The sequence below is a fragment of the Anomalospiza imberbis genome, chromosome 7 (assembly GCF_031753505.1).
Source record: "Anomalospiza imberbis isolate Cuckoo-Finch-1a 21T00152 chromosome 7, ASM3175350v1, whole genome shotgun sequence".
Classification (NCBI taxonomy): domain Eukaryota; kingdom Metazoa; phylum Chordata; class Aves; order Passeriformes; family Viduidae; genus Anomalospiza; species Anomalospiza imberbis.
In genome coordinates this window covers 21,371,034-21,394,361 of record NC_089687.1, presented here as the reverse complement: position 1 = coordinate 21,394,361, position 23,328 = coordinate 21,371,034, and the positions used below count along the sequence as shown (strand labels likewise).

The 23,328-nt window shown below is 36.6% G+C and overlaps 1 protein-coding gene across 5 annotated transcripts in view; it reads left to right on the top strand.

The window, feature by feature from the left end:
- Positions 1-23,328, top strand: part of OLA1 (Obg like ATPase 1) — a 106,467-nt gene that overhangs the window by 44,656 nt on the left and 38,483 nt on the right. For all 5 annotated transcript variants that reach the window (XM_068195913.1, XM_068195910.1, XM_068195911.1 and 2 more), the window contains 3 exons: positions 10,542-10,717; positions 22,759-22,839; positions 23,115-23,212. In XM_068195913.1, coding sequence (XP_068052014.1) covers positions 10,542-10,717; positions 22,759-22,839; positions 23,115-23,212 — 355 coding nt within the window. The remainder of the gene's footprint in view (positions 1-10,541; positions 10,718-22,758; positions 22,840-23,114; positions 23,213-23,328) is intronic.

The following is a 23,328-nucleotide window of genomic DNA, read 5'->3' as shown; positions in this document are numbered from 1 at the left end:
ATCCTCAAAGGAGAAACATTGAGATAATGGAGAATAACGTTCTTGGTTAACATGGGATGGACTGAGTTTATGACTCCTTGTAAGTATTCTTCTTCCAAATACTATCTTGTTCTTCTGGTAAACAATGACTGCTCTGTAAACATAGCTTTTTTTCCCTCTCACCAGTCAAATTCTATAATCCATTTTTATAGCATTTTTGTAAGGCACTGCAAGGAGTTTTGACAGTTTTGTAGGGCTGTTGTTTTATCATAGCAAAAACGTAATTTTAACTTTTGGAATATTTGGAATCTTCTTGGATAAGTAATTTCTCATAGAAAACTTCTTACTGAGTTTTTTTTTTTTTCCTTTGTATTTATATGTCTTAAGTTACTGCTTTAAATGCTTTTGAAGAGAAGTTGCTGTATTGAAACAATTATATATTCTTTGTTGTGGGTTTCAGGAGGGGTTGTAGTTTCGCATTCTGTGCTAAACTGAACTGCTCATTCTCTGTTCATTATTTTGCAAAGTCTGATAACCTTCCAGGCTGTGAAGAATGTGGAACAGGGAGCTGAACTATCTCTGCACAGGAGTCAGAGTGGGCTCAGTAGAGTTTAGTGGCTTGGACTTTGTTGTAGCATTAGGAATTCAGAGTGTTTCAGTAGGAGTACAGTCATGGAAACCTCTAAGTAGTGCTATTCCAGACCCAATAAAAACTTCAGAGCTCAAGTGGGTTTTTTATATTACTGCACCTTTGACATAATCAATCTGTGACTCAGATAAATAGTCCATGAATATTTAAGATGTTTCCTATGTATCTGGTCATTCCAGACCAGGTAGAACTGCGCTGTGGGTTTCTGCTAATGGCTGCTAGTTGCTATCCATGATCTCTGTAGATATATTTTCTTAAAAACATAGTTACTGCTAGCAGTTATATTTTGTTATGGCGACCCTCAGAGATTCCAGATATGACTGGCACCATAGAGCTTGAAACTGAGTATTCCTAAAGAGAAGATCAGGATAACTGACCTTCAGAAAAAAAGGGGTAAAATGCAGCACAGTGATTGTGAGTTTCTGGAAGCAGTATGAATGCACAGTTACATATATGGGCATATTTCTACTTTCCAAATGGTTTCTGCTTAGGAACCATGTTTTTGTACAGTGTAGCTTCCATCAGATTGCAAATACATGAATTTCAGTCTGCTTTTGAGTAGGAGAATCTGGATGTATGGTACGCAGAGATATGTTAGAAGTTATCCACTGATGTTTGTGGCCAGACCTTCCTGTGTGCTGTATGCTTTATGCAGGCAGTGCTGCTGCAGAACACTCACCAGGGAGGGGAGTTCTGTGGAGAATCCTCCTTGTTCCTGTTTGCTTCTCTTTTCATGACTTAAACTCACAAATGAAGATTTTCAGTCATTAGAACAGAAAGAAACATAAAATAGAGCAGGACTGAGCTCAGGGTGACAAGAGTGCTTGTCTCTGAAGCAAGCATATGCATTCTTCAGCTTTTGACCCGGCTACGTTCCTAGTTTGCCCCTTCTTCCAGTTAACACAGTTGTGGTTTGTAAAAATCTGAACAAATAGACTAGTATTTTGGAGGGAATTTTAAACAATTTATGTGACATGCTAGCCATCTCAAGAAGTTCTACATCGAGTGCTGCCCTTCCCAAGGTGTCTTCTGGTAGTGAATCTGTGTGAATTACCCAGGTAACACATTGCAAGAAAGTAAATTAAGGAGTATGTCCCAGTCGTGTCCCAACTATTTGGTGGGAAGTGCAGTGATAGTATTTAAAATACGTAATCAAGGGCAGTCAGAGCAAGCCCTTGGCAAACGGGGACAAAGGGCTCAAAGATTTATTACTACAGCTGTCAAATAATGTCCTTTATTCAGTATGACCAACTTGATAGCAAATCTCAGCAGGCAGAAGGTTTTGCCTGTGGAGTGATGGCTACAGCCCAGTGGTGCCAGGATGAAAGAGCAGAGGCAATTAAACACACTTTACATCTGAAATAAATACTAATATTTGTCAGGCACATTCAAGAGTAGGAGCTATGGAGCAGAATTGTACAGAGAAACTCATTGGAGTGACTGTGTTGGTAACAACTTTTCTCTGATAAATCTGCCTCCATCAGGAACTGGATTGTGGTTTCTTCTGCCAAGACTCATGTCCTGAAGTGAATTGCTTTGCCTCAGTGTTTCCTGGGCAGATTATAATTTTTATCTCTGACCTTGTGCAATACTTGCTTTACAAATACTTTTATGCAAATGTAAATTCTTTGTATGCTTAAGAAGTTGATACTACAGTCATTTAGAGTCCTGTATTGCTTCTCCATGCTCTCATTATGTGTCTGCTAGTGCAGAAACAGACGTGCCCTTTTTTGTCAAATGCTCCCAATAGATTTGATATTGAAAGGGCTGCCATTCAGCCACCATTTCAGACTTTTGGGGAGCGGTTTGCTCTCTCCTGACTGCTGTGGTGTTAGGGCTCAGCAGGGTAAATGTAGCTGCTTGTCTTTTATATAGGTAAGTAATGAATTAAGTCTTAGTACTGCACCAGTCAAGAAAGCCCAAAGCAGCTGCTTTTACCATCCTGTGTCTGTATAGCCATATGGTACACATAAACTGCAATGTTGTGTTCAAAGTCATTCATGCTGCACCTAATATTCTGAACTGGTTTTTGTTGCTAAAAATCAGCTAAACTTGAGGAAAAAATCAAGTGCTTTAAATGGAAATGAAGACCTTTTCTTATATTTTTACGATGCAGGTAAGACAAAATAATTATTGCCAGAGTGACTGCTCGCATTTAAAATACATTTATACATATTATTTTAAAAAATCTAGTTAACTTTAAAATATGTAAGTTTTCTTGTCATTTAGGGTTCTGTGAAGCTGATCATCAAGAGGGTTGCAAATCATTGGCGGTTTCTATTTTCAGAGTTCCACATCCCAGAGTAATTTGCTTTAATTTCACCCAATTTAACCTATACTTCACACCATCACCATTCAGCTTTAATAGCTATGTTCTATGCATAAGAAAAGCAGATAAATGTCCACAATTAGACTGCAAGTGATTACAACTAGTTAGGGCTTTATGAAGACAAAACTTAAGGGGCTGTAGCACAAAACAAAGCCACAAAAGATGTCTAAAAAAATTCTGTCTTCAGAAGTCAAGGTTTACTACAACGTTTTATTTAATGTTTTTTGTACTTGATTTTGCTTATGCTGAAGATGTAGGCAGGTGCATCTTCTTCAACTGAAAATTACTCTGCTTAAAGAATATTAGGTTTGTGTTACAGGTGATTAATTTCACTTGAAATTAGCTTGTAAGGGAAAACATGCTAAACCTACTTTATTTTTGGTTCTTTGTTAACATGTGCTCTGTTTATAAAATGTTTGTAAAATGTTGATCCTGATGGTATTATTTTCTCCTTCTAATAATAAATATGGATAGTAAAATGTACTGTCATCAAAGTTTAGTATATTCTGTAATGTTAAATATAGCTGTACCTCAGTCAGAAATACTGTCTTTTACTGTTTAAATCTTTGGAACACTGATGATAGCATGTCAAGCCAGTCTAAGTATAGATATTATTTATAAATTTTTTTGACATTTATAGTCTTCGTTTTTTGTAGCTCAAAGTAATACCCTACTTCTAGCTCCCCGCTCAAGTTACTGTATTTTAGTTTGTTTTGTTCTCTCCCCCTTTCCCACCAGTAAGTGGCCAGATAGATATTATTGCTCATTTTTGTCAGGGCTTGTAGCAGGGGGTGTGTGTGTATCATGATGTGACATGCCCGCCTGTGCCGAGCAGCTCTTTTTGATAGCAGTCATTGGACGTATGTGGGAGAGGAAGTGCAAGTACCAATTATTCTCTGGGTCTGGTTTGTGGTGGTGTTACTAAACATTCCCTTATAGTTTATTGACAAAAAATGCTGGTCATTACCCTAAATACCAATGGGAGTTTTGGCTTGTGATGCAGTTGAGATTCTGATCAAAATGTAAATATCCCCCTTAATTGCAGCATAACATGTACCAATACACTGCTTACCTTTAGTAAATGAATGCAAGATGCCAGAATGCCATTATGTGAAGCTTAGTGTTAGCCAAATGTTTGGTTACATTATATTTTAAGGGTAAGGATAATTAGAGAAATGAAGCGACTGGTATATAAAAGAGAAATTAATCTTGAAGATAATAATTAATTTCCATAATTGCAATTAGGAGCAGAATAAGATAAGTTTAGAAGTAGTATTTTGATTTGGATTTTAGCATCTCAATGGCAGCTTGGAGCAGCTAGAAACAATAAGGTTTAGGCTATAGGCAGCTTCTTCGTTTTTATGTCAAACTAGTTTTATATGCTATATCATAAAACTTTCAGTCCAATCAGCAACTACATTTAAATACTGCAAATTGTGGCAGCAAAACAATAATTCTGCTGATTAGCCCCTTTCCATTTCTTGTAAGTGAACTGTTTATGCTGTTGAGTACCTTTTGAAAAAAGAAAAAGCCAAAACAGCCTTGATTAGTCAAGGAGTAATTGGATGACTTGATTTTAGCAAGAGAATGAATTGGTTGATGATAGCCTGTAACTAAGTGTAGTGGTTCTGTTCAGATGAATACATAACATACAGTCATCAGATCTTGACAGGTATAACATAAGCAATGCAAAAATTTCTGGAGGCTGAGAGGTAAATTTTGTCAAAGGAATTTTGAAGCTGATTTTGATAGAAATGGGAAGAAATGTGCATGCCATTAGATGATACCATTTAAAAGTGACATTCGTTACGGCTGTCCTATATACATATTTATGTGCTCTTATTTTTGCTTGTCAAGAACAAATCTAGATTGTGTGTCCTGGCTGCCATCAAGACCTTACAAATTGACAGTTCCTGCACTTCCACAGGAACAAAACAGAGTCAAGTTGCACATCTTCTCTGTTCGTTTGTTTTGTTTTCTGCATTTTTTAAAGCCAATAATTTGAAAGAAATGTGCTATGGCTGCATTATATCTTTAATGCCACTTTAAAAATTATTTCTGACCCACCACACTTGGACCCAAGCAGCCCGGATAAAGTGCTCAGCTAAAGGCAAACCCTTCCCCAAAACTGAAGAATATTTCAAGTTTGAACCTAAGGGCGACAGAAGAGGGAGCTGGGTGTGGCAGTGATAATTTCCAGCCTCCTTACTTCCAATAATTTCAGCTTATATCATTATTTTGGGGCTGTAGCTGGCAAACATGAATCCTGCTCCAGTATTATGCTTTACTCTTTTCCTGTCTAAATATTTGTCTTGTTTTAATAACAGTATCTGGATGCTGCTAAGACATTAAGGGAATTTACCACAGCAAATGTTTACTTGCAGTGAGCCTGATGTTTTTAGCTCTGTAATCTTTGTTGTTGTACACTAAAGGAAGTGACAGGGTTTTTTACAAGTAGAGTGCAAATCCATCAGGATATTAATGGGAGATTATTTGAGAAAAGGTTTATATATATATAGGATAATTAAAATAAAAAACATGGTTTCTCTTCAACTTCCTTTTGACAAACTTCTGATAAAATTATAGTTTACCTCTGCTAGGATACACCAGAGAGATGCCAGAGAAGTTACAATGATGTTTTAAATAATGAAATTACTGATTAGAGGTTCCCAGCTGACCTTCCTGTTGCTGCTGTGTCATTAGCTTAGCTGTTGACAAACACATGCTTCTTTGGGGAGATTCTTGAGGAGGTCTATTTTATGTATGTATTTTTTTGCCCATGTGGCAGATTCCTTTTTCCTCTTACAGTAGTATGCCATAGCTTCCTGCAGTAGAAGGAGGGCAGTTTTGGAGCACAGGCAGTATAACTCAAGGAAGCAGTCAGTAGGAAGGTGGTGTGGTTTGGAGTAATGTTTGAGGCATGCCGAGGCCCCTTATGTTTTAAAAGCAAATGCATTGGTGAAGACATGGGAAGTACAATGGATTTTCATTATATTCATTGGAGAAGGTAATTGTCCATAGGTCATACTGTCTTGAGAACACAGTGGTGTGCCTAGTTTTGGAGATGTTAATTGTAAATATACTTTTTAATTAGTATTTTAAAATAAATAGGTAGATCAATTTGTTGTTTGTTGAAATTCCAAAATATCACAACAGCTTTTTTAAAAGATGAATTTTTTAGCACAACTTTGAAAAAATTGATTTCTTAATGAAAACTTTGAATGCTAGCCCAGAGAGCTCAGCTGCCACTATGCTGCAGGTGTGCATGTACTACAGAGGATATTATGTGAATGAGTTACTAACCTTGTAAACCTCCCTCCTGTTTGCAGAAATTGAGGCCTCATTACGTCAGCAAGAAGGCAGACATGGTTTCTTTGAGGTTCACCAAATTTAAACACACCTCATCATCAGTATGGGCTTTACCTCTGACACGTGGCCATGTTTGCAGTCTCTGCTGTTTTACAGCTATCCCATTCTAGTCCTTTGCTTCCTCACCCAGATGCCCTGTTAGTATAATTTTGGGGAACCTTTGCTCCCTCAGTTTTCTACCACGCTCTCAAGCTATATTCAGCTTGAGATCAAAATAAGACTACCAACTATCTGTTTTTCCTTTTCCCCATTATTTTTCTCATAGATTTTGTTGTGATGAGAGAGCAGTATCAGACAAGCCAATCTGAGGATTTCTTTGTCAATGTTTGTTTTTCATTTTTCTTCATTGTCCACAAACTAACTGATTTTGTGTTTTTTTGCCTGATACCCAAGACAGCCTTACCTGTTTCTTCAGAAAAACAAAATTCTCATTTGTTTGCTGTATCTTGTATCTCAAGACTCACCTCCCATTTTCCTTACTTCCTCCAATTCAGCAGTTTTTAGTTTCATCAGGCTGATTTTCTACATAGTGCACCATATCAGCTACTAGTCTGGTGCTACTCAGTGTTCATAGCCTGTGTCCACGTTGTGCATCGTGTTCCTTGTACAGCCATTGCATTATCTTTACCTTTAATTGGACAGTGATGGCTTCTTAGTACCCCATTTATTGTACTTTAAAATAAAGCCTTTGGGTTTTCTGTTTTGCTGCTGTGTATGCTGCAGGGAAGGTGGGGCTATTATATCATCTTCCCTAACAAAAGAGAGGTAAAGGCCTTGCTTGGCAGAGGGATTTCACACAAAGACAGAAGGACAAAGTAGTAAATAGCATTATGCTGTTAACAATCTATTTCAGGTAAGATTTGTTATTTTCATCATTGAAAGTTGTAAATAATATGCACATTTTCTTGTATGTCTTATTTATAAACTCAGTTGTACAACTTCATTTTTTTCCTACTACTTTGCCTTTTTATATAGGCAGTTTTTAAAATCAGGTATTGGGTAAAACATTTTTCTAGTAGTTTAACTGCTGGTTTCTCACAGCTGTACTTTTTCCAAGAGATCTCATCTCTTGCCCAAAGCCTAATTCCTAAGGTTACCCCCAGTTCTGGCTTGCTATGTCTGCGTGCAGCTCTGCAGACTGGAATTGAATTCCCTACAGTGCTCAGTGTGATCTGTACCAGACCATCACTACAGAGTAGGCTGGAGGCTGGCATAATAGATTGTTTAAGATACATCCCGCATGGATATTGAGACAAAGTTGAAAACTGAGGCACTTTCATCATAGTGGTGTCACTCAGCCTTTTCCTTCCCTTCTTCTTGAGTCTCCCTCATCCCTGGGGGAGTATCCCTGTTGTGTCTCTAGCTAGGATGTTGGTCAGAATGTGATCTGGTTTAGGTTGATGACTGAAGTTGACATTGAGAAACTTTGATCAAAAGATTCACCAAAAAAGCTCAGTGCCTGTTGCCTTGAATCTCTCATTTTGTACCAAGATGTGGATGTTACTGCCAGTTTGGTCTTTTGTGTATAAAAAAATCTTAAAGCTACCACTTTCTTATGGACTGTGTCTGTCTAAACAGGAATTCCTCTAAATGTAGAATTGGAAATTTAAATTTAAAATCTGCGCCTTTAAAGGAATATACATCTTGGGTTCATTCATTCCATGAGACGAGTCAAGCAACCCAGTGAGGTGGAAAGAAGGCTAAATTATTGCCTCTAGTGGGAAATCATCAGCTCACTAAGAGGGGCTTTTTACAAAAGCAAGCAAATGCCTGTGCCAGAGACAGATCTCTTGTCATCATGTTGCCTGAATGAATGGCAGGATGGCTGCTGACACAGGCATGATGGAAGGAGGAGACTTGAAGAAAACTCTGGCAAAACACTGAACAGTCCATGCGTTAAAGACTTTAGTGGGCTGAGAAGATAGCAAAGGTGAAGTTAGAGTCAATTTTATAGGTGTGGAAATACACTGAATTAATTTGGTTTAGATGAATAAAGAATTAGATTTTTTGGGGGGCGGAGGAAAGGACTGGGAAGATATGAAGAAGGTGTTGTTGAAGAAAACAGAAAAGTATAACTAATATACAAACTGTTTTTTGTTGTTGCTAATTCCCCTTACACTTGCTTTTTCAGAAAAGCTTCATTCTTCCTTAAGACCAAAACAAGCTGTTTACTTTACTTTTTATTTTTGTGTTCTAAATGCAAGAGCTTCATGGTCATGCAGCTTTTCCCCTGACTTAATAGTGTGGGGATTTTTGTTGCTTTTTAAATCTATGGACTCCAGATGCAGAAGGATGTGAGAATATATTATTTACATGGTATTGGAGGGTTTTTTTCTTGATACAAGGAAGAAAGTTAAACTTTTAGCTGAATGAATGCTACATATCTGATGAGAAGGCTGAGGCAAATAGACTTTTTGTTGGTCTGTGTGGTGCCATCTTCCTACTGCTACCCTTTTTATTCAATATTTTCCTTGTAATTTAGAACAGAGCAGTTAAACTGTTCTCTTGTATTTGCTCATCTGAACGGCCTATATCTCATTTGGTCAGGTGTGCAAGTCAGGATTTATGGAAGACAAGGGCTATGGTATCTCTTCCTTGATTGCCTGGCACTGGTGTAGATTAGTGTGGAGTGTTTCTATTTAACAGAGCAGCCTGTTCTCCCATCATATCCAGCATCAGGATCCATTGCTGAGGTAATTCTGCTTGTATCCAGGGAGTTCGCTGATCAACTTTGGAGAGAAACAGTTAATGAGGAGGGAACTTCTGGCAACCACTATTTGAAAGACTGTTCATAAGTTTATATAAAAATGATTTTGATATTTGACTATGAACAGCCTTTTAAACATGTGTTCCATGTGCATTGATTTAAGAGCTTTGTTGCTAAAACCTTGGTTTTCAGCAAGTTAAAACAAAAGATGAAGTTTAAGATGTTTATGATGACAAAGAACCCCCGTAACTTTCTATATTATCATTTAAGGAATTGTTTGTTGTTTACCCTGTTTCCCATATTTTTCAGTACAATAAATGTCTTGGATTTTTTTCCTGTGTAAGAAATCAGTTGATTTTAATTTTGGTAATGTTCAAGTAACATTCTTTTCATGGTTGATTTCTCATGCATATCTTTAATGTTACAGGTTAGGCATTGCAAATACTCTGAAAATTGATCCAGGACGAAGTAATAAACTCTTTTTAACTGTTAATATTTTTATTTTTTAAATATGTATTGATTTTTTGGGGGAGCAGGATTTTTTTTAAGTGATGCTGCTTATCTGATAATTTCAATCCTAGTTGAATTATGTTGCCAGATTGTCATCAGAAGGGCATGAAGTCAGCACACATGCATCAGTAATATCTGGTTGTTTTAACCTTATGTTTCCAGTTGGCAATTTGAAATTATGGCTTCAACTGCACTTTAAATATGTGATAATAGCATGTGTTTCTAATAAGGGCCAGCACCATTTTGTTCAGATACTGTGAATGGTTGTCACTCATATTTGACAAATGCACCTTCATCTGCTTCTTTGATGGCCCCCTAAAAACCATACCCTCAAATCAGGCCGATGAAATTAGCTGCTGTGTAAATTGTGTGTCTGAGTGGTTCATTATCTAATCACCGTCAGAACCACAGTGATAAAGTAGATTGAAACAGGGACGAGGTCTGCCAGATGATTTCAGGCCTTTTTTTTCTAAGCCCTGTTTCCCTTGGAAACACTAAGAGTCATTCAGAACTTCAGAATTCATTGTCTAGAACTTCTTCATTTCTTAATGTGTAAACTTGGGCAGCCAGCAAGGTATGCCAAGGTGATTTGAAAGGTTTTCTCTCCATGATTCTTGTAATCATTACTGTGTGTATTAAAATGTTCCACGATGTTCATTTTAGCTACCCTGTTTACTACTTCTAGGTTAGATATTGTTAAACACACCAGCTATTTTCAGGAAACTGCTCCAGCTTTTCCTTTGTAAGAGAAAGTCTTAAATTCTCGAAGTCCTGTCCTGAAATGGCAAAGTGCTGTGTTTTGTATACAGAGATCCTGGAGTTGATATGTAAATTAACATACTAAACTAGTCTGATATAAAACATTGCACAGGGCATTTGTACAAGGGCAGGACTACCATGTGGCTTTTCAAACTTTTCTGACTCATTATAGTATGTTCTAAATATATATTTCTTGTATTTTTAGCTTAATAGGTAATTTAAGTTTTCTTTTGTTTTAGGAGCATTTGAAGATGATGATATCACTCATGTTGAAGGAAGTGTAGATCCTGTTCGTGACATTGAAATTATACATGAAGAACTTAGACTTAAGGATGAGGAGCTGATCATGCAGAGCATAGATAAGCTTGAAAAAGTAGCTGTAAGAGGAGGAGACAAGAAATTAAAACCTGAATATGTAAGTATATGACATATAAAAGTAAATCATCAAGTCCATTCAGCATTGAACTGAAATATTTGTATTGTTGGGTTTTCTTATTGATCCCACATGTGTGATACAAAGCACTGCTACTATTTTTATATGTATTTTAAAGTAATTATTATTATGAGTTGAAAAAATACTAGAATGACTGGCTGTGCTGTCAGTGTAAGATTTCGTAGATGTAGCTAATTGTAACTTTTGAAATTTAGCTGTTATTTTCTTACTGACACAGCTTTGTATGAGACTTGCCAATCCTTTGTCTAACTTACATCAATGTCTGAGTTGTAATTCAGAGTTACTTCTGAATTATTCCTGCTGTTAAGTTCTACTATGATATTGGTATTAGTATTCCTGTAGCCAGCAAGTGAATGCATTTTTTTTGGTGTGGTTGCACTTTGTGTCTTTTAGTGCATGTTAAATGAAGACTGCTAGTTTAAATTAATTTTAGAATGTTATTGTGGAAGGCTGCTTAAATGAGCTCAATTATCACAGGATAGTAGTGGTGTTTCTTTGTAAATTATTAATGTGTAATGATTATCAACTTCAAAGTATATTTTTTGCAAATCGTTTTACTGCCACTTGTCTTTTGAGTCCCCTACATTTTCCAAGTAGTCATTCATTTTTCTTTGTCATTAATATTCTATAAATATTTCAGGTGGTATATAAAATGCATTCTCTAATTATTACAGCAGTGTATCAGTGTGGAAATAGATTATTTATGTCTAGCAAGTAAATATTAAAAAAATACTGTTTTCTCAGAAGGGTTTTTTGATAGCAAGTAGAAAGAAAAACATTGTTATATTGGTGCTGCCAGGTTAATTTACCAATATTGAAGTGCAGTGAAATTTGTTGACCCTGCCTAGTGTCTGCAAAAAGATAGGAGCTGAAAGTGAACATCCCTCTCCAAAATATTCGTCTATGATGCAGTGTTAAAAAGCACTTCTGTGGTACCTTCTGTTGGTGAAAAACTAGTCTTCATCTGGCATGAAAACTGTTTTATTTCTTGATTCATCTAGGCCAGAAAAAATAGCTATTGTTGGAAGATTTAAAGGCTTTATGTAAGCCCAGAGAGGGAGAACCTTCATTTAAGAACCTTCGTTTCAGGTCTTATCTGTCATGTGAACCCAGCCCTGGGTACATGTGGGCAGTGATTTTTATCTTTTACAAAAGGTTTCACATGCTTAGACGAACAGTGCAGTTTATGCCTACAGTTTCAAATAGCATCCACACAGTATTTCACCTTTTAATTCATGTTAAAGAAGGGGCAAGCAAAAATCCTGTCCATAGCAAATTCAAAGTTCATCCTAAAGCTAAATTTCACGTTGGTATGACAAGATGAAAATGAGGAGTGCTGTGATGCTGTTCTGCCCCAGCATTGAGCTCTTCTCGCTCACTTTGTTGTGTGGCTGTCTTTGGAAACAGCTTTGCTCAGCTCCTTGTGATGGAACATTCCTGTCTAGTTTTTGAGTGTACCTCTGTGGATGCTTTGAGGATTTAATATCACAATATATGTTCTTCGTGTGTGAAGGAAGAAGTTGGCACTTTTGTGATTACAAAGAATCATAACTGAAGTGTGTTTTTAAATAGAATTTGTAATAGTGATTGTGTATCTTAATGGCTGGTAGGTACAGTTCTAATGGTATGACAAGAGTTGCTCTTAGTCATTTTTTAACCACAGGAAGTTGGTATGTCTGTGAAAACAGAAAATGTCAGATTATTCTCAAATTAAAGGAGACACTAAATAAAAATCTCAAATCTAGAAATGCAATCGTAATTGATTAAAGAAAAAGTCAAAATCTTTATTATTAATCTTTCTTTAACCAGCTTCAGTTTCTCATCCATTTCTTTGCCTCTTCCTTCAGTGTCCTTACTATTACTTCATCTGTAGTTCACCTGTCAAAATGACTGTCACCTTGTATTTGTAACACACACTTCCTGTCATTTGTTGTGTTTTCTTAATCCTGTTTTTATGAACACATGCACAGAAAAGATCGGGTTCTTGACGTCATGTTGCTCTGCCAGTTCTCTTCCCAATAATAGCTGTTACACATGACCAGTCTCAGCTGAGTTTGTCAACAACAATAGAGGTCTCAAAGGCATGAAATTCCTTTGTTTCCTGGGAAGGGGTGGCTGAACAGAGTGGGGAGGCACAAATTAATGCTTCCCTTGAGACAAAAGCTGCACGTAGGAACTGTAGTCACTAGGGAATCTCTTCAAGGAATTGGTGTGGGACATAATGCCTGTGAATCTTGCTGATCTTGGACCTTCTTGCCCCTCTTCCCTGTGACATGTATGCTTGAATTGGAATGTATATACACTAGACTTCGTAAAATGGACTTTTTTAATGGTGAAGGCCTGTGAAAGCTCCTTTCTTGTCCTGGTAAATCAATCCTTAGGTCCAGTTATGCAGCTTCTAGAAACAGATTTATGTAACTCTTGGGCATTTCCAGCCACTACTGGGCTTTAGATGTTCATCCACTGGGTTGTGAGGAACTCCTGTACAGTTTGCCTTGGCTCTTTTCCTTTCATGTTTTGTGTTGCACAGAAGGCCTGTGGTTGCATTCTATACAATATACTATAGTACAATATAGCAGGATTGACTATGCAGTAAATGATTTACAGGTCTAGGAGGGAATCCATGTGGGATTAGTGAAAAAAGCAGTTAAAGATTATTCCTTCTTCCTAAAGTGGTAGCCAAATGTTAGGCGTATACTTTGGCTATTCGATCAATCTGCACTTCCCCAGTCCATTGCATTCTGCATTTAGCTTGTCTGTCACAGAGAGGGTTCCCTGTCCAGCACAATTAGGAATGTTTCCATGCAGCCTGCAGGTACTGTTCAAGGCTTGCTTTTCCCAGGGGAAAAAAAAAAAAAAAAAAAAAAAGAAGAGACAGTATGGCCTGAAATTATTACTTTTTTCAAAACAGGTTGTCTTCAGAAAAATAGAGGATGGGACAGGACTGGGAGAGAACTGCTCAGGATTTGCCTTTTTAAATTATGTGTCAGTATAATACACAGCCATTGCTAATATTCTGTTCTTAGCAATATTCTTCTTCTCTAGCAGAGATGTGGAACAAACAGCTCTTGTCTGTGCACCGAGTGTTCCCAGGCATTTTTCCTTTCAGGTAAACCAGGAGGTTACAAAGGAAAAACTTGGTATTCATAGATTGTTTTGGTTTTGTTTTTAAGCACAATGTTAAAATTTTAGTGTCTCTCTTTTTTATTGTTTACTTTCCCCCATTCCTTTTGGAACAATTCAGGGTGAAGATGTTGGAGAATGTTTCAAGAAGTTCAACTGGTTGAGAGCTATAGAAGTCATTTGTCTCATTTTATAAATATGAATCGTCTGCTTTAGAAGATTTGCTTTATCAATAAGCCACCACGATTGTAACTTGGTAGTCTGAAATCTCCAAAAGGTTTAGGAGGAGAAAAATAAAAAAATGACAGTGTATATCAGTCGACAGTACTTAAATTTGAGATTTGTACTTGATTGCTTGCCTCTTGCATGGTGTTATAGCTTGTTAATTATCATTTTTCCTCTGTCTAAGCCCACATTGCCTACAGGTGGTAAATTTACCTTTGTGCAGTGACCTGGCTTGGCAGTTGAGTAGTGTTAACTGTCTGTCCTGTCTCTCAGAGAACTGATTTCTCAATGCCCTGTCAGCAGAAATAAAATAGCTGGCTATTGTTAAAGAGCTATCAATGAAATAATTTTCAAGTTCTACTTAAAAATCAGTGGCACAATGTGGTCCAAGATCACCAACATGTAATGTTGATATAAGCTTGGAATAGCTTCCTTTACACATGTATTGTCTGTTTTGCAAGTATTCCCACTGCCTTCTCAGAAATGACTGTCTGCAATCACTAAGGGTACTAGTCTTTCAGACTTGATATACCTTTAAATATTATTTTGGCTATAACCTTCTAAAGAGATATTATAAAGTAAATATATTCCTGTTATTTGCATGTATTAAAACAGTGCAAATATAATTTCACAAAGCAGTCAGAATACTTTTGATTTTATATTTTAAATCTGTCTGGTGCTGGTATATGCAGAGACATGAGATAGATATTGAGTTAAACTTTATTATTAGGTTATTATTGATCTGTCATTTTGGATAGCTGGGAACTTCAAGGTAAAATTCAAATATGTGTGACTTTATAAATCAGAATGGACAAATGATACAATTAATTTTTAAAAATATTTTTTAATTGGTGGGATTTTTCAGTCTTGTAGACAAGTCTCTTAAGTTAATACAGTCTAATACAGTGAAGTAAAGATTATTTCAGGATTGTCTTCCAATGTCCTTCCAGCCTGATTCAGTTCTAGTCCTTAGAAATTGATAGCTCTGCAACAGATTCCTTGGCCCTTTATTGGTGTCCAAAATCTTGAATTCCAGCACACAAGGATTCTTACGTTAACAGCATTGAGATCTACGCATCTGACTACAAGGGTATTGTTTATAGTTGAGTTGATGCAGATTATTGATGAGTATGTGATATGAAGACACAATCTTTAGGTCAGAATCAATGTGCAGTGTTTGAACTTCCAATTTTCTGTTGAAAGGTGGCTTCTACAGTAGGTGAGGATCAGCATTCACTGGATTTGAACTTCCAGTGTTTGGTTGAATGGGACGCTTTCACAAGTCTATTGCAAAGTCTGTCATTTTAAAAATAAGATTAGTTTATCAATTCAAGCACATTTTTTTAAAAGGAAAAGCAATTGCAATTATGAAAGAGCAGTTAGAGACTCCTTTTTAGTGTAATGGTACCAGAACCATGTAGTGCATATTCAACTTAAAGGCACCAAGCTTTGTTTTGTTACTGTGATGGGCAGTGACCTAATAATGAATACTTACTCTCTGCCTATGGTCATTGTATTTGTCAGCATATATGAACTATGAAGAATAAAGCAAAATCTTCCTAATGGTGGTTTAAGTAGCTTTAATCCCTTCCATTCTTCTCCCTTACATTGAGTGTCCTGGTCCTGTCCTGAGAATATAGTAACTGTTTGAAAGATGCTCTTTTGTTCATCACTTGTTGTTAAAATCACCAGTATGGTATGGGAGATACTTCACATACAGCAAAGAGCTGGTGGATTCAGTTTGTTCTTATTGCCAATATATACTGGATGAAAAGCTTTCCTTCCTGCAATATTCTGATGAATGGGATGTGCCAGGCAGAATTTGCTGACCTCTTGCTGCAAGCACTTGCCAGAGTTCTCACGGATGGATGAACTCTTATTTCCTCTAACTGATGATGTCAGTTGGGAATGTTCACCTTTCTTTCATTCCGAGTTGAAGATAAATACAGTGATGAATTGTATACATTTTTTTTTTGCCAGTTTCTTTGGTCTCCTTGTGTGAGGAGAGTTTGAGAGGCCAGTTTGTTCCACAGGAGATGAAAGAAAGGAGCAGTGTACACACACTGTTGACATACTCTCTGTTGATGGCTTTTACAATTGCTAACTTAAATCATAGGGAATCGAGAAAATATTTATATTCTTAATGCATATAATTATGCCTAAAATCTTGAGTGGTCCATTTACTGTGCTTAATGTGGTATTTAGAGGAAATTAAAGTTCATTCTGGAGAACATTTTGAATGTAGCATGGCAGATGTTTGTGAATTGATTGGTAGTAAAGCCTGACTTAAAAATACATAATGTGTAAACACACGTTTGGATTTTTTTGGTATTATCAGTAGACAAAGAGAAGTCAGTGCTTAAATACTTTCTGTCAAGGCTGATCTTTCCTGTGTAGATTTGACAAGTAGCTTAAGGTAATTAATTTTGTAAATCATGCCTCTCTTGGTATGTCTAGATCTAAGCCATTTTAAACTGTATGCACATATGCCAAACTTAGCTGTATTCTGAAAAAGACACCTTTTTCATTTGGCTTAATTCACACGAATCTTCAACAAATGCATTCACACATGGATTTATTTGGAAATTTTTGTGGATTGGCTAACGCAATTAGAAAAGTTTAGTGAAAGTGTGCGAAAGATATTTCATTTTAGTCTTCAGTGCAATTTCCCTGTTCTGAATTTCTGAACTGCTGGAAATAATCACTTGTAGATAGACTGCTTTCTTTATTCTTGCTTGCTTTTTCCTTTGAGAAGCGACACATGACTGAGTTGTTTCGTGTATAATGCTGCAGAGCCCACAAGGATGACCCACACAGGAGAATTTGGGGATTATTAACATGAATTACATTGCTTGGAACGCCTGTAGGATGTTTTGGGTGAAAGTGCTTGTTGTGGTTCATAAACATTATTGGCATCTAGTTCTAAGTAAATCTTATATCATGTACAGCTTGTACTGGCTCTGTGTGAAGGTATTAAATAGAAGGAAGGACAATACACTTGTCCTAAATCTATTACTTGTCCCATTGTATTTTTATTAATGTCAGTGAGCAAGGGAATTGTAAGAGATTAGACATTGTTTTGTACCACAGAGGAGCTCATTGTCACTCCAGTTGGTGCAGTACCTGGCTTGTTCTCTTTCCTGCACCCAGCTGCTACAGCTTATTTAAACACTTGCCACAATGAAAAAACATCATCTAGCCTTTTCTTTAAACTGCAAAATTTGTCTTAATTGTCCTTTAAAATATCATTGTTTTTAAACAGTGTTTTTAGAATAAATTCTTACCATGTCACTGCATCCTCAATCTTCTGAATTGCCACAAAACCTCCAGGAAGAGCAGACAGCTGAAGCTGTGCTCAAAGAAGTGAAAGGATTTCCAAGGAAAGCCGTGAATAGAAGGATTGTGGGCTCAGTGCACTCCATCCACCTCGTGTGTACTCAGTAAATTGCTCTTGGTGCAGCACTGTTAAACTAGCTTTGAGTACCTCAAATAGCATTGTTCTCTATCTGTATCTGAAAAACCATTTTGAAATTTTGAAGGCCAGATGGAATAATAATTATCTGGTTTGATCCCTCGCATACCCCAGCTTAATTCTTTCAACTGTGGTTAAAATGGAATGTATGTCTTACAGGAAAAATTAACCTTTATTGAAATATTTTCTGGCTAGTGTTAAATTACTTTAACTTGTATTAGCTGTGCCAGTAATTAATTATCTTTACTGTTTAGAAGTAAGGCACAGTTTTAATCTGTATTTGTCAAGCTTTAGCAGTCATTTGATTTCTCTATGCTAGTGAAAACCCTGTATATGTGAGATTTTTGTTATATGTATATATAATGCAATAAGAATAAAAGCATAGACTTTAAGAACACCAAATCTTCATGCATAAGCACTTTCTCAAAACCTCTGTTTTTTCTCCAGTTTTTCATTATTTCATCAGAGATAAGTGTAAAATTATTCCCATTGGACACTAGGCTATGTATATACACCAGGATTGCATTAGTCTTCTAGTTACAGTGCACTTCATTTGCTTGTGACCCTGCAGGCTTCTCAGTCACTCTTGCAAGAGGGAAGTGCTGTGTTGGTAAATACTGTATCCACCCTCCCTTTGCCCCTGCCCAGCAGTGTATGAACTTCAGGGTTTCGTATTCAAAAGCATGGTTTGCTTTCACTAGAGCTGTGGGGCAGTTCTGGTCCCTACATGGGTTTCCATTGTCTGTAGGTTACTGTTCTCAGAATGTGTGTGTCATTACCATGGCCTTTTTTTGTTGTTGAAAGATGGTAACCAGTGAAAAGCAAAGAGTTTGTTTGGAGTGCCATCAGAAACACACACATTTTTATTTACAGTTGTATTCTGAGACCTACTGGGTAGGTGGTGTTGACTCCATTTAGTATGTGCAGTGATTTATTAAAGAAACACCTTCTGCCACTGAACCAGATTCGTTAGGGAAGTCAGAATATGTTTATTTATACGCTACCACCTTCCTTACTGATATGCAATGGTGTTGGACTTTGGAATGAAGTGAGAGGAGCTAACTAAGAGCTACAGATAATGTTTTAGATACTCCTTGTAGCTTTTCCAAGCAGCAGAGAAGCGTAAATGATAGAATTTTGGACAATTGAAACATTTTAATGAAAAATATTTAAGTGCTTTTGAAGCTTTTACAAGGAGATGGTAAGTTTTTACATCTTGGAAGTTTTGAAGGGAATGAGTAAAGTGCTGAAAACACTCCATACTTCCCTTGGTGGGGGGAAAACCTTACTGTACTCACAGTTAGTCTGTAGTAGTGGAGACTTTTGCACTGCCTGCAGGATCACAGGGAATTCACTTGCACTTTGAAGTGTGAAGTGATAATCCTCACAACTGCTTATTTCTTTATTAAATTTGCGGAAGTTAATTACATGCCCTGGTAATTTACAACAAAAAAATCACAATTTTCTGATGCCAAGTAGGCAAGTGAGTTTTCCAAGCTTCAGTTTAGTCCCTCATGCTGTAAGAAGAATTTGGCATTGGCACACATTATTACTATCATTCATCCAGAAAGTCTATTAATGTATGCACATTTTTCTGCATAGTAGTGTTTCATGAGTAGGTCTTGGTAAATCTGCTATATGCAATTTACAGGTATTTCATTATTTTATACTGCTGGACTTATTGTTAATGTCCTGCATTTGTGGGTTGAGTACTTGTGGTCTTTGGAAGATGAGTGCAAGACATAATTAAAATCACTGTATTTCATACGGCTAAATATACTGAGTAATCATATGTGCTAAATATATTGCCATGCATGTAGTCAGAAATTAACTGATTTTAAAAACAGTGATATTTGATATTCGTTAAGTTTGCTGTATTTTGTATGCCTTGACAATGGTAAAGAAATTGGAATTTGGAGGGATTTTTTCATGGCTTTCTGAATGGCTCTTGTTATAATGTTGCTAGCTGGAAAACAAGAGTATCCCTCTCATCAAAGAAGGCAAAGTGGATCATTCTGCTGGTGACATACTGACCTCAAAGTGTACAATTGGAGAGGCCAGACCCAATAAAACAAAGCAGATCATTGCTCTGTATTCTGTTATTAAGCATCTCAAAGTTAACTTGAGTAGTCATTAAATATGTTTAAATGACTAGTACAATGATAGAGCAGATAAAAAGATTGGGTTGTACTTTTTTACCAGTCCTAAATAGAAGCAAATAATTAAAAATGGTACTGCATGAGAAATAACCCAAAAATGTGCTATTTGTATGTTTGTTAAGAGTATTGGGGCAGCTGAGTTAAAAAGAAATATGTGGAAATATGTGCCTTTCTTCATATTGTCATTTATATTTAACAATTTCTTGTTAAAGAGTTAAGTCCCATTTCAGTGGAACACCACCACTGATGCAAGACAGTCTTAAGTTCAGCTGACCCATTTTTAAGTTTCTGGACTGTCTGCCTTACATTCTGGTGTAAGTGCTGCCCATATAGTGCATCAGAGAACTTTGTTGTTTCTCACTGCTTCATTAGCTTCATACAAAAATGCTGCATTTGCTTACAAGTTTCCATCCTTTTATCTACAGAAAGTTTTCCAATACTTTGCCAACTTCCCTATAAAACCAAAATAAAATTGCAAGTACGTGATTGTTAGTTGTCCCCGGCATATTCAGCTGTAGACCTGCCTTACCTGTGGAAATTGTTCATGTCATCAATCACTCCTTTAGAACAACAGTTGCAAACAGCTTTAAATCAGGTGCGTAAACGGGAGCTTAATAAAATTAGGTCAGTGCCAAAATGGATTTAGACTGTGTGTCACTGTAAGTAGCAAACGAATGTGGAAGAGAGGTTTTGATTGGCAGCTCTGTACTTAGACGGGCTTTAGAAAGGCCAAACTTTATTTGTTATGTTGATGCTTGACATTTTCTGTAGGTTCTGTGTTATGTAGCTCCCCTTACAGTGTGATTACAAAACATTTCATTTCTGCTTAAGCAGAAACTTAAAAGTTTGGCTCTGGTTACTTCTGCTATAGTGTTGTTTTTTTTCTGTCAGTTTCTTATTGACTCCAATTTATATGTAGCAATGCATTGCTATTGTGGGAGAAACTGTAATGCTGAAAGTCATGGGGTAGGTGCCTACAGAACTAGTTCAAAACCCAAAATAGGATGTAGCCAGAATTCCTTCACTGCTGAACAGGAATCTTGATGATTGTGTTGATTTATATATATATCTGTTTAAAGAGAAGCTGAGGATAAATATCTTAAGTGAAAAGTACTTACTGGTAGAATTGCTTCCCTTATCTTATTTATACAAATTTAATTAAAAAAATGAAAAGCACATAGGGTTAAAGATAAGATGGTACCAGTGTTTTCTTCTTTATGTGTAATCTTGTTGCATGTCTCTACATAAGCTGTTCTGGCCACTCATCATAGTAACCAGCTGGGCCATTTCACCTGCTGGAGCCATTAAAGAGGACTCTCTCCCCCTAGATTAATCCCCTCCGACATTAGTTTTTTGCTCTGACAACTGGAGCAGGCATTCAGAATTTGCAGGTGGCCAGTGTGACGCACATAATTGCCTACAATTTTAGGCAATGAATAAAAATGGTCTACATTACTTGTCAAAGGTTGTATATGCAGTGCCAAGTGAGATCTATGGGAAGCCTTTTAGGGTTTAAAGAACAGTTAATAGCAAAGCTGCACAGTGCTTTTTTAATCATAATGCATTTGTAATATAGCACTTTGATCTTCTCCTTGTAGGAAATGGTGTTATATTAGCCACTTTTAAACATTTATGAGTGAAATTCAGTTATAGGAGAGTAAAAGTGATTATTCTTAGGCAGAACATGTTAGATTTCATTAAAAGTTTTAGCTTGCCCCTTCCTTGTTAAAATCTGTGGGGAGTCCTGTTCCTGGAGGGTTTCAAATCAGGATCTGAAGATTTAGAAGAGCTTTTTTTTTTTTTTTTTCCCTCCACTAAAGCTACTGCAAGACTAGAAAAGACGGTAGTAAATACTGATGTTATTTGTGGTTGTTTATAAACGTACTTCAACTGCATAGCATTAAGTGCCAAAAATGTTGTGTGCTCAACAGTTCAGGGAACGTTTCCTTGTATTTTAAAGATCTTAATGCTCAGTTGCATCAATTTCAACTTAAAAAAATGCATTATTTAAAGTATGATCATAAATTATCTACAACAAAAAATAGGCGACTCTAAAATGTACTACTCCTAGAAGAGCAGAGTTTGACCTTTCAGACCCAAGAGCCTTTTATTAACACCTGCCTGTAAGGAAAACCGTGCCACACGCAGCTTTCGGATTCACAACCACAAAACTGATGAGGAAAGGCTTGAAGGGTTCAGTTTGTGTCACTTGCTGTTTGCCGTTTCCATTTCACAGATGATTAATCTTTCTGTGAAGAAAGGCCAGAGAAACAAAGCACATTGGGCTCTTCCTGCAGTTACTCCTTCTGAATGCACACTAGCTTGCTAACTAAAAGGCCTTTAGATTTCCTGCCGAGAGAGATGTTCTGAAAGTGAATGCAGCTGGTTGGAGGTCACCAGTGCAAGGCTCTTGCCATTGTGTAATGGAGGCTTTGGCAGGTTTCATTTTGGGGGGGGAGGGAGAAGGTGTTGGCGAAAAATTAATGCGGAATAAAAAGGGCTTTGGCCGTTTGAATTAATTTCTTGAGGGTGGATCATCAATAATAGGCTCCATTTCTTTTGCTCACAATTTAAAAAAAAAAAAAAAATTTGCTGTGTTTTGTCCCACCCATTCCCTTTTCTTAATGGCATGTTTATATTGTACGTGGTCTCTCCCGCTGGATGCTGAAATGTTGCGTCTTACTGAGTTCGAAAAGCAATCTAAAATGTACTGTTTATACATATATTTTATGAGCTCTGCTGATGTTCTTGCTGACAAGAGATGATACTTGAGTCTTGTGTATTTAACTTTCTAATTGTGGGATTTGGATTACTTTAATAATCCATATTGCTCTTTAGCAACTTCAAGCAGCAATTTCTGATTTTTCTGAGAGAGTAAAAATTTTTTTATAAAAAGTATTATCTAATTTTTCATTTGTGTGTATGTTTTGAATCTTAATGGATACATGCCTTGTTTATGGAAGAGAATAGTCTTGATATCCAGCTGAGTTTTTGACTTTGGGTTTTTTTTTGATCTTGCGTAGGACGTAATGTGCAAAATCAAGACATGGGTAATAGATGAAAAGAAAGCTGTCCGCTTCTATCATGATTGGAATGACAAAGAGGTAGGCTATAAATATTACTCCATGAATTGACTTCTAATTTTGCTACCTGTTACTGGTTCTTTTTAAAGTTGTTGGGGTTTTGGGTTTTTTTGGGTTTCATATTCATAATGTATTGAATGTTGAATTTATTTGCTGAATCAATACTTATCTGTGATTTATGTATTACACTTGAATTCTGTAGCCTTCTCAGACATGCCATGAGGAAAATGATCATAAAATTATTCAAGTTGATATAAATGGTTTTTAAAATTCTCCCCCTTTGTTCTCACTTTCAGATTGATGTTTTGAACAAACATTTGTTTTTTACTTCAAAACCGATGATCTACTTGGTTAATCTGTCTGAAAAAGACTACATTAGAAAGAAAAACAAGTGGTGAGTATGTACAGGTCAAATGTCTAAATTTATATTTGTTTCACATTTGTCAATGGTCAGTAATTCCTTGCACATTTAGATCACCAAGGTTATTAGTTAAAAAAGCTATATGAACT